The sequence below is a fragment of the Monomorium pharaonis genome, chromosome 3 (genome assembly GCF_013373865.1).
Source record: "Monomorium pharaonis isolate MP-MQ-018 chromosome 3, ASM1337386v2, whole genome shotgun sequence".
Lineage (NCBI taxonomy): Eukaryota > Metazoa > Arthropoda > Insecta > Hymenoptera > Formicidae > Monomorium > Monomorium pharaonis.
Genome location: NC_050469.1, coordinates 22,463,583 through 22,475,967, shown reverse-complemented (window position 1 = coordinate 22,475,967; position 12,385 = coordinate 22,463,583). Strand labels below are relative to the sequence as shown.

At 40.1% G+C, this 12,385-nt stretch overlaps 1 protein-coding gene and 1 pseudogene across 1 annotated transcript in view; one reads left to right on the top strand and one right to left on the bottom strand.

Annotated features, from left to right (window-relative positions):
- Window positions 1–133: 133 nt before the first annotated feature.
- On the top strand, window positions 134–4,491 carry LOC105834737 (annotated as a pseudogene).
- LOC105834740 (unc-112-related protein) overlaps window positions 3,566–12,385 on the bottom strand; it is a 60,332-nt gene continuing 51,512 nt past the window's right edge. Inside the window, exons 2-8 of the mRNA XM_036284759.1 lie at window positions 10,256–10,489; window positions 8,399–8,667; window positions 7,390–7,809; window positions 6,138–6,566; window positions 5,676–5,888; window positions 5,343–5,579; window positions 3,566–5,231 (exon numbers count right to left, since the gene is read on the bottom strand). Coding sequence (XP_036140652.1) covers window positions 5,031–5,231; window positions 5,343–5,579; window positions 5,676–5,888; window positions 6,138–6,566; window positions 7,390–7,809; window positions 8,399–8,667; window positions 10,256–10,489 — 2,003 coding nt within the window. The 3' untranslated portion in view covers window positions 3,566–5,030. The remainder of the gene's footprint in view (window positions 5,232–5,342; window positions 5,580–5,675; window positions 5,889–6,137; window positions 6,567–7,389; window positions 7,810–8,398; window positions 8,668–10,255; window positions 10,490–12,385) is intronic.

Sequence of the window (12,385 nt, the reverse complement as noted above, 5' to 3'; positions counted from 1 at the left end):
TAACTTTTATTTATTTAATTATTAACCCTTTTAATATTATACTTCCTCTTTATCCACGGATAAGAAAATATATACATAATGGAGATTATGATCATGAATAATGTATCAACATTTTCAAGACTTAAACCACATTCTTTGAAAAAAAGTTATTAATAAAATAGGTAACACACTTAGACAAAATTAACAACAATATTGTATGTTCGTTTACGACGAAGTAGCCATCGAACATCGTCTGACAATTAACTCGCAGTTCCGCGATGAGAAGCAATGCGAAATCCGCGTGGCGCGTACCACAATCGATCTCGCACGTTAATTGTTTCTCACTTCCAAGTATAATGGCTGCGCTCGAATGAGACGCGGATCCTTACCTTTCTCTCGTCGCACACCAGGCACAAGCTGGTCCCGGGCTTGTCCAAAATTCTAGTGCTCGCAGCCGTCTCAAATGACCGAACGGATCCGCCTTGTGGCCGGTAGTAACGTAAACGCAGCGAGACATCATTCCGTCGCGGTACCCCGGTGATGCTTCGTATTACCGTTGAAATCGCGTCAACGAAACTTGCCACCGCCAGCCGAGGAATAGCGCGCGTGAACACGAAGGGTGTCTGATAGAGAAAATTCCCGGTGAATCCTGTAATCCGTTTCTCCCACGTACGTGTCGGGAGAAGACAAACTTCGAAGTTTCTACTGACTGTCCGTCCTCGGAAGGGGAAGGGTTAGTGATGAGGGGTCGATGAAGAACTATTGGCATGGCCACGCGACTCAGCCCTCGAAGCTCGGAAGTGAATGCTCTTGAGCAACGGGGCTATCTCATAGGCAAGAAGATTGGACAGGTTGTTCATTGTTCCCTTTTGTCTTCCGTTTTTAACACCTCGCGATTTCTTCTTCATTTACTTTTGCGACAGTACTTCTCTTAATTTATGCAATGGTGATTTCAATCGTTGATCAATTTATATCTCTCGTCTATTTTCTAATTCATATTTATTTACAGACTTTACTAGACAGATAATATATTACACTTATATTGCTGTATGAGAAATTATAATATCGATGTAATATCACGGATATGATTTATGTTTACCAGGAAGACATTTTTTAATCAGATTTTTATTTTTTTTTTGGTCTTCAATGTAATTATTTTGATGTGTTTGATTATACTTTTATTAATCGACTATCAGACCACACGAATAAAAATTCTGCGTACTATGAATACGTGAAATTTTCACTTTCAGGGTTCTTACGCGACTGTCCATCTGGCAGAGTATATCGATGGAGCGAGCTCCAAGAAGATGCGCCTGGCCTGTAAGATCTTCGATAAGGAAAAGGCGCCAAACGACTTTTTGGACAAATTTTTTCCCCGCGAGCTTGAGATTCTAACAAAGATAGAAAATCCGCATATCATTCAAGTAAGAGTAACCAGGAAAATGTTCATCTCTTTCTCTCTTTGATGAAGGAAGAACATTTTATGGTGAAAACTTTCACGTTACAGTTCTCTTTCTCTCTTTTCTATCAAAACTGATTTAAAATTGAGAATCTTTGCATCGGTGAATAATTCTTTCTCTCAAATGAGCGAATTTTCTTCAAATGAACTGAATTTTAATTTTTACATCTTTATTTTACAATAACACCAATAAAATTGAACTTAATTATATTTTATATGATAGGATTACAATTGATTACATATAATTTGATCATATTTTGCCTAATTTTGTCGTAAACGCATCAGCAACCCTAATCACATCAATCAATCGAGTGCAGGTGCATAGCATCCTGCAGCGCGGTCCGCGCGTCTTCATCTTCATGCGCTACGCCGACAATGGCGATCTCCTAGAATTCGTAAAAAACAATGGCATGGTGCCGGAGCAGCAATCGCGGTTGTGGTTTCGTCAGATGGCATCAGGCTTGCACTACCTGCACAGCAAGAATATTGCTCACCGAGACCTCAAATGCGAGAACATACTGCTCTCGCGGAAGTTTAACGTGAAACTGGCAGACTTCGGTTTTGCCAGGTTCTGCATAGACCACGAGGGTAGGCGAGTCCTTAGTCAGACGTACTGCGGCTCGGCGGCCTACGCCGCGCCGGAGGTCGTCGCCGGTACCCCATACAATCCGAAATTGGCGGACGTGTGGTCGCTCGGCATCATCCTCTTCATCATGCTGAACGCGACGATGCCGTTCGACGATGAGAATCCGCGGAAGCTCCTCAAGGACCAGGTGTCGCGCAACTGGATGTTCAGGTCCCGCGTCCGCGACACCGTGTCTGCGCTGGCGAAAAACATCGTCCGGCAGATTCTCGAGCCGGACATCACTCTCAGACTCACGCTCGAGAGGGTGCTGGGCCACGAGTGGGTGAGAACGAGAAAGGACAGAACGGGATTCCTCACCGGAAGGCTCGTCCATTCTGCTCCGCCGAGTCATGCTCCGGTTACGACAAATAATATAATTATAATATTATATTCAAGGATCTTGGTCTCCACAGTGGATTATGGCAGAAGCGAAGACTTATGTGAATTTTTTACATGCATCATATAAAATTTGTTTACACAAGCCATCAATCGAAATTGGTAGAATATATGGAGAAATAGTTTTTTTTTTGTTCTTTGATAATAAGTGAATATATAATTTAATTTATATAAATCTGTTACAAAATTTCAACTTGTGACAATTTATTACAATTATCTATTAATTCACGAATTAGAAAAAAAATTTCAAAAAATATTGTAATGTAAATTACAACGTGCAAAAAACTGATTCCTCTTTACGTACAAAGACAAAATTTACAATGTTCTGTCGTAATCCAATATACTTACAGTGAGATATCAAGAGCCTTTGTTCGTGATATATACATTCGCAGTATGATCAAAATTTTTAAACACGTGACAAAGAATTTTACAGAGATTGCTGCATAAAAATTAATTTATTTTTAAGCGCGTAGTTATTCATGTAATTTGTAATAAATCTGAAGAATACTACACAAGGATTATTAAAAAAAAAAAACGTAACACGGTTTGTCGCCTATACAATTAGATGTGTCGAGGCGGTAACTTGGGCGGGTCGGGAAATGAAAACGTATCTGTCGCAACGAGGGCAGTACCGGCATTAAAAAATTCAGAAAATCAGAATCAACCATCCGCGAAGATAGTAAATACTTCAGAAAAAAATCCGCAACTGCCTATCACCGTGGGATAAGAAGATGCGCGAAGAAAATCGACACATCGATAAGCTATATTTTAAAAATACAAGAGATTGTAAGCTACAAATTTTAAATAATTTTTTTCGAAAATGTTTACACTTGTCTTTACTAATACCTTTTTTACTTTGCTATTGAATTACACGATCAGTGTGAACTTACATGAATGTTGATAATATATTGTTGCTTAATAAAGACATTTATTGTAATTTAATTAAAACCACTTTTCGGAGTAATGCGAGAGAAATTCAATCGATTAATATTAAATTAGGTATAAGTTATTTAATAATTAATTTCTTAACAAATTGTCCGATCACTATTGCGTGTTGTCGACTTTGTGACACGATAGACGGAATAGAAATTAAAAAATCTGTCGAATACATTAATAAGTTTATTGTACAGTTACTGTCTATTAATATACAAAACTATAATCTTTTTTTTGTTACACATATAACGGGATATCTTCTGTGGATTTAATATATAACGGTATAAGTGATATATTTTTCTCTACATCTAATTTACATTAAAATAACAAATAATTTACACGATTCGATCTCTTGCGTTGTAAAGTCGAGCTCGGTTAGTATAGCACCTTATGACATTAAAGAGGACACTGACACGCATTATGAGAGGGAGGATTACGAGGCTTTTTACGCGATATAAAAGAAGTCTTATAACTGTAAAAATAATTTTCATATTAATTATTTCGGGAGACGCGATATATAAAACCACATCGAAATCACAGGGTTTCGCGTCTATACTTCCTTAATCCTTTTAGGGGCACAATTAGACGGCTCAATAGATTTTTCTGAAAACATGTATTTCTGGTTGCTGATTACGAATATGAAGATTTGAAAAATTCAATATAGCAGACCCAAGATAGTTGCCGTCAATAAAAAACAATTTTTTAAACTGAAAATTGTTTACGACAATCTTATTATTTATAGATTTTTGAGGTTATTGTTTATAAATTCGATGTCAGACTTTAAAAATTTCCACATTTCTCGTTTTTTTCACAAAAATATATAATTGTTTATTTATTTACAAAAAATTAAGCCTGCGAAAAAAAACATTTGTAAAAATTATATAATATTTCAAAGTTAGAAAAATTAAAACGATTATTATGGCTAAATTGTAAAAGCAACAATAATAAAACTACGGTATGTAAACCATGTAAGTACTGGTCATATATGTATGGGCCCAGTGCCCCTGTAAGGGTTAAAGAATTGAATTAACCGAAATAATTTTCTTTGTATTGTAGAGTGTTACCTAACACACAACGATATGTTTCACAGATTTTTTGTTTGTGCAGATTTGACGTTTTTGGTCCTAAATTCGGCATTATTTATTCAATGACAAGATTCTTTTTTTAAGTAGAAAAGTTTAGTATAAAAGTATAATCTCCATATGTAAAATATATAGTTTGCAGACGTCTATGTATAAAATCATTGTAAATATAGAAAATGAATTGTTTTTTTTTCGTGAAAGAGGCCGCAATTATGGTTAACATTATTAGTTACCTTAAAAAGGTAGACACATCAACATGTGAAGTAGCCTCCTGTCAGATAAAAATAACTGTAACTCCCTAAAACTTTTACGCTCACGCGTAAAAGGGACACAATATTCTATTTACAGCATATAGTGTTAAAACATGATAAATACGACCAGATTTAAGTATTTTTACAAGTGTCAACCAGCATGCAAAAACAGTCGGTCCTTAAATAGGCACGCAAACAAGCGCGACGCATGATAATGCGCGGGGCGCATCTCATTACCGCTTCATCGCTTCTCAGAATATGTTAGAACTCGTTTCGATTCTATGCACTCGCATTGGAGTTCTAGATTACACCCATCCTCCGGTCAATTTATGGAACATCTCTTCGTTCAACGTTTGATTCGCCTCCTTCGAGCGCATTGATAGAAAGATGTAGCCTCCAATGAATTCATGGACGACCTTACAGTCTGCTGATTGACATTCAAAAATGATATTCTCTTCCTCGAATTGTACCATCATATGCTTGACTTCCCAATTAACATTCCACGCCTGTAAAAAAGACAAAATTATGTATTTTTTATTCCTATATTCCGAGATGTATCTTGCATAAAATGCATTTCTTGACATATGATATAGAAAATACACAAATGAAGAACGTACCTTCATGGTATTATACCTCCAAGTCTTTAAGTGATCGCCACTGTGAAGATCCATCCGCATTAGCCTGTTATTGGCGATACCCAGCAGTTCGTCCTTACTCTTACCGGTAAATCGCACGATGAAAAGTGAGATACCGTATTCCGGTAAGGACTGCCAGGCCTTGATATAATTAAGCTTTGCCTCGATGAGAGGCAAATCTTTAACGTTCGCGTGTGCTTCCAAGATCCTTTGAACCAACTATGTAAAAAAAAAGAATTATTGATACAGTTATAGTCAGTTCAATCGTTTATCGTGAGGCCTTCAATTTGAATGCAAACGAAAGCAGTTTCTTACCTTTCCTTTGAATTTCTTCGCAAATCTGGGCGCGACATAATCCTCCGGTACGATGTCCAAGGCAGTCGGATTGATGGCGGGTGCGGGCGCGGGCCTTTGCAGTTGCAGGAAGGCCATGATACTATTGACTTCGCTCTCGTAAGACGCGTCGGCAAGAGTACGGCCCTTGGCTGCTAATCTGCACGCGGCCATCCACTTTGCATATTGTTGTTCCTGGAATAACACAGAACGATGAAGGGGAAAATCTAATTCAAGCGAGTAATCGAATCAATTTTAACATTTGAGTTTTGCTTTATAGAGCTTGAGTACCACACGTGAGAACTTCATTCGTTCGTATAAATGTTGGCACGTAACCAATCGCGAACATGTGGCAAGCTTTATGTACGTCTAAAAATGATTAATTCAATAACGTTTGGCTACTTGGCGATGATACGCCACGTTAATACGAATTAATTCACTCACATTGTCGCATCTTATCCACATCTCGGTCATGCCTTCGGCACTGGGCACCTCCAATCTGATCCCGTAGCGACCCTGCGACAGATGTACGTCCGGCGTGACCTCGCAGCCGCGCAAATTGATCACGTAGACCGGCGACTCCGAGCCGGCCACCTCCTCCCTGTTCTTGTAGAGCCTGAGCTGGAGGTCACGGCACGTGAACCAATAACGTTTGAAGGCCTTCAACGTGAAGCGCTTCGGCTTGAAGAAACGCAGCTCGTCGCAGAGCTCGGGCACCTGCGTGATGTCGCTGGGCCCGTTGCTGATGTTGCTGCCCTCCAGGGTCACCTGCAGATCCGTCAGGGCGGCGTCGATGTCGTCCTCGACGGGCGAAGACGCTCCGTTGCTGTCATACATAGGCTGCGGCACGCTCGCCTGAAGATTCACTTGTACCTGCAATGAAGAGGCGTAGGCTTAACATCGATTTCTTTTTTTTTTCTTTTCTTCCCCTCTCTGTTCGGCGGAGAGAGCAGTAGGTGTGCAAGAAGTACAAAACATATTTTATGGGTCGAGGCGAGATGAACGCGTCTTTCCTCGATCGTTTTATCGCGTGACGGCATTGCGGCTATGGTGGAGCACCGGCTGGTGAGGCAATCGGTTCAAGGACGCGGTTATTTGCATGTATTATGCGTCGCGTGGGGTTCCTCCCTCGCGACGGAGCGGCATAAATATATCGAGAACGAATGGGCGAGAAGATCACAAAGGATAAAGGAAACATCGAAAGCCGAAACACTAATGTATTCTAATGACTTTATCCGCCTGCGCGGATACATTTGCATCTGTCATGTATTTATAAGCGAATCTCCATCTCACGGTGGATGGGATGGTCGAAAAATTCAGATGTGCCAATTTCTACAAAAAGATCTGAACTAAAATCATGAACTTCGGATCTAAAATCATAATTCTATTAAAATAATTCGGCAGGCATTTAACGTTACCTGCCTAATGAATTGTATCTTTCCTCGTGTATACACCATAGTAGAAATTTTAATTATAAGCATACAAAGACAAAATACTTTGTATAATATGATTAATAAAACTCATTGGTACTTTGTTGAACAGCGCATTTTTTCATTTACATTATTATTCAGCCATTTAATATTTTAGACAGCGCTTTACAAGCGTTAAAAAAGTCTTGATTGTACCGGTTACGAATGATCGATATGGCGGTCAACGTGTTAATCTCTGTCGAAAATGCGATGCGATGTTTGAGTACCTGAAGCGCCGCGAACATCAGCATCTCCTCCTCGGTGCAGTCGATCTCCTCCGCGAGCAGCTGCCACTTGGCCTGCTCGTAAATCATGTTGATGCGCACCGCGTCGGTCTTCGGATTCAGGTCGTAGAACGAGTAGAATTTGAACTTCAGCCTGAGGGTGTCGAATTCGCGAATACCCTGCTCCATGATCGACAGGGAGGAGTCCAGCCAGGAGACGTTCATCCTCGCCCTCTCGATCAGGCTCTTTGGCCTGATCAGCTTCACCCGCACCTCCGGCGAGATCGACGTCGGGCTCTGCGCCAGGGACTCTGTCAGCCCGCCATTCAGCGCCTCCAGGCTCATGGTGCTGTTGTTGGCGTTGAAGGAGCCGGTGCTGCCGAAGCCAGAGGAATTGTTGTTTCTCTTCCATGTACCGGTATGCTGGAAATTTCCAACCGTAAATTCGCGAAATGCGCGTTGACGCAATACTGTAGAAATAATGACATAGCCGACAATTATAGATATATTCTACGTTATTTATGACCAGATTTTCTTGTCCAGTCCATTGCAATTATGCCTCATAAAAGTTATCGTTTTACTCCTTTTCCTTCCAAATTATTCAGCTATAAAAAAGTATTTAATTTTGTGCATTACAGGGCAAGTAAGCTATTTATATAAAAAAAAAAATCTATTATTAGTCAATGTATTCATTTAAAATATAGCAAAAAAGTTGCAATTTTGCTTTCATTGTATTTATAATAACTTTTATATATTTATCATAGCGACAATAAATGGAAAATGTTAGTACATGTATTTTACAGAAAAAATTTTATGTATCAAGATATGTAATACATGGTATTTATACAAGTCTGAAATTTTTACATTATTATACTAGGCTAAGATGAATCAATATGTATATATTCATAAACATTCATACAAAGGTATAGATAGTATAATATTTTATTTAAATTTTAAATATGATGAGCATGGGAGCGAAAGGATTAAGAAACGTCTCACTCAGTAAACCTACTGAAACAGGAGAGCTGATCGGCGTGCTGTGATTTCTGTTGTTGGGCGTAACCGGCGCGCACATGAACGGACTTGATTGATCTAAGCTTCCTGTAGATCCCCTGGGACTCTGACTGACCGGGATGAAGGTATTCGTATCGGCCGGTACGTTCCAATGCCCGTTCTTCTGATTCTCGATTTTCTTCTTGGCTGGCAGATCCTTCAGATTGTATTTCAGATGATTCAGCTCGAGCGGCTTGCAGAACGAGAGCTCCTCCGGGTGTCGAATGCCTGCGGCGATAATCGCGGAGGATTTTTAATTAATCTCGCGTTACTCGAGTTTGTTCGATTGAGGATGTATGTGTCTTAAAATATTATTAAACAATATCAACTTGTAAAGATTTCGCAGATTGTTCCATTATGTTTAAGCATCTAAAATTTGAGCACAATTTTCTTACCAGTTAAAAAATATTTAATTCTTTGTTTGCTCTTGATGTTTATGTAAAATTACGTTTTGCAGTACTTATTTACAGATCTGACGAGTAGAAGGAGTATTACGAATTAAATTTCTTTTACATACGCTAATAAAAGTTCATTTGGATTAAAATTTTTATAAGTCAAATTATTCGTTGTTTTATTCTTTGCAGCGTGATTTCACAGTCAAAATTTGCGGCTAAAATTTCTTATCATTGATGAGGAAAAGTAAGAATAAACTTAAGAAGCTTGCAATTTTTTTAATTCTCAAATTTTTAACTGCATATAACAGCAAACATCCGGAGAGGCAGAGTGACGTGTACGTCTCTCCTTCGCTTCAGCGTGTGGTAAAAACAGTCATGACATTCATTCCCTCTAGGTATATTCTCGCAGGGAAATGGAGTAATCGAATAAAGATCGCGTGCAACGCATTCGAGTCTATTTACGAATATGACACATTGATCTCGTATCGCTTATTTAGTAAGAGAATCGCCTCTAGGAACGCGGTAGACGCGCACGTTAAGCTGAATCGAGTAAGCATCAGCAGCCGCGCATTGCTTCAGACAACAACGTTATAATATAACGCGATATTTACGAATCGCGTTTTAGGTCATTTGTATGAAATACGATAAGCTCGTATCTGTGACCGTACGTTACTTCCTCCTAGTCGAGAGAGTCCGCCTTATCCTCGCGGAATTATCGCGTTAACCCACTTCCCTGATTAAAAAGCGAGCTTACAGTGGCGAATCGACAGCCGCGACGGTTTATACGACCTTCGCGTGACAAAAGCGTGAGCTTATCACTTCTGTTTCGTTGCCACGTGCAATATTAATTATCGTTGACACGCTTAGCTCTTTTAATACCGCGCGGAGCCGCGACGCGGCTTGCGGCCGCGGCAGAACCCATTAATCCTTTACCTACTGACAATAAATACACGACTCGTAAATAAAATGAACGTTTGACGTGCGGACAATGCGACATAAAAGATTTCGTAATTCGTGAAGAATTTGATTTCTTGCTCAATTTTGCTCGTCACCAGAAAAATACGAGGTGACGTAAAGTCATTTAGATAATCATAGAAACTGCCAGGCTCCGCTGTTGCAAAACGGATTACATAATACCGTGTCGAAATGTGTACACCGGGAATATCCCTCGTGTTTTTCACGAAGGCGAATATTCTCTCTCCTTGACAAAGGCCGCCGCGCCGTCGCGGCTGTAAAAGAGACAAATGAAAAACTTGTCCGGTTAAATGCATGTCTCGTCTATCATCTGCAATATTAATGGATTGGCATCTCGACTGCACATTCCTTCCTCGTAAGCGTCGTTGACGAAGGCACGCCCGACTGATTCGCGTCGTTTCCATCGCGTTCCTCAATAAACGGTGTCAAATGGGTTCGCGACTCACCGAGTTCCTTGCACAAATTGATGACCGCGTTGAACGTCTTGACGGAAAAGTCGACGCGGCAGTCGAGGCACCGCATGTCCGGCAGCTGCACCCGCAGGGTCTTGTGCATCGGCGTGAAATGCAGCAGCGCATCCGCCGCCACGCCGTACTGATCCAGGGTGCTGCGTGTTCTTGTCAGCCAGTGATTCCGTTCCGGCCACCAAAGCGCGTGGTCCGACCAGTCCATGGCGATGTCTGTAACAATGAAAATGACGGGGGAAATTAATGCGAGGAAAGATCGCTTATCTAAACAAGATCCCTCTCTTTTATTAAAACTAGAAAATATAACAATGTTGACTATATGTAATATAAGAAAAAAGAATACAGGAAAATAATAATATATAAATGTATATGCCTATCTCTATCATTTTTTGTTATTACTTTTAATTTCTTTAATATTTAAATAATTAACCCCCAAAATCGACAGAAATCACCTTAAGTTTTAATTATTGTAATTTAATCTAAAAATCTAAAACTCGTCATTTGGATAATACTATTTAGTAGTTACAATACTGACAAAATAATGTAAATATCCAACATTATATTTGTGTTCACCGTGCACTTTAATATATTATCAAAACTACTTTCTCGTGATTACGTAAAACTAATCGCGGATACTTAAATTTCAGATTCTACTTAAATTATCACATTGTATACAGCTGGGCGGAGAACCCATTTTGTTTTCTCCGAGTGCGGGGAATAACCTGAGTTTATATTTGTCGGTCGAGGACATCCGAAGCCGGGAACACGATGTTTATGTGCGAGTCCATCCCGAGTAAATATACTTAAGGATCCCGGTGGCGGGCAAGACCGGACGCGAAGGCGAGAAGGGTGTCGAGTAAATCAAGGGTTTCGGTCGCAGGGAATCGTTCGCCCACGGCGGGAAACAAGACGTCCGTCGACGGAATTACGGGGCGTTTACGCTTCGCCGAAAAGTCAATTTTCACAGCTGTTCGCGCCGCGTCGAATATTTCCTACGTGCTGCTCCGTTTAACGACTTTCGGGGTACCCAAAGCGGGGGTGGAAGGGGGGGAGGTGAAAGGTCTCGCTTAAAATCACCATTAAGCCATGTGCACGGGGGCTGCAACCGCGCGAGGGGTTGCGCACGGAGTGATACTCCCGAGGGGAGACCCCGGGGAAATCGGATGAGAGGAAATGTATGCATATGCGAGAGATCGCAATTATAATCTAATTACGAATACAGTGGCACGAAGGGAATCCCGTGGGGAAGCGAATTAAGAGCCGACTGGAATCTGATTTCGGGACTTTGTAGGCGCGCCGCGGATATCTATGGTATACGGGAGATCCAAGTGATATTTTTAAAAACTCGGCCACAGGAGAAATACGCGGGTTTTCACCGACCGCTCGGATCGAATACGCCGCGATCGCAGCTGCGCTCTATAAATATTTCGCGGATTTTATAGCCCGCGCGAGAGACAAGCGCCGCTCGATCGCTCGAACTCTGATGCTTGTTTTCGTTCGAGGTAGGTTCGCGTGTTCCCGGATTCGCCCACGCACGAAGAAGACAGAGAGCAGATTTGTCTCTTGTTTCTTACTCCTCTGTTTTCCGTCTACGTTCACCCCTCGTCTCATATTTAATCGGTGACGACACCGCGTGTCGTGATAACGTATCGTCCACGCGACGATCGAGATCATCGCAAATCTCTGCTTTTTTTACATCGTGGGTCACATAAAGTCTTAGATCTGGGAGAGGGGAAGATAGCTTACATCCGGTTTAACAAAATGCACAGCAAGAAATGGATAAATGTTAAAGTGCAATACGTGCATACTTGACTACAAAATGGAGCTTAACAAAGTCTGGATATCCTTTTAACAAAATTTATCTAGATTAGCGATAACATATTCATTTCATTATATTTATTATATTTATTAAATTATTTTCAAAATTTATTATTAAATCAATTATTATTAAAATAAAACTTGCAATTTAAATATCTTTCTGTATCATCGATTTTCGATTAATAAAATACTACAATTTTTAATGCAAGCTTTAATTAATTAACGTAATATTATTTTATTGTATTAGTTGGATTTGAATTTTATTTATTTTGGAATTAAATTTTATTAACT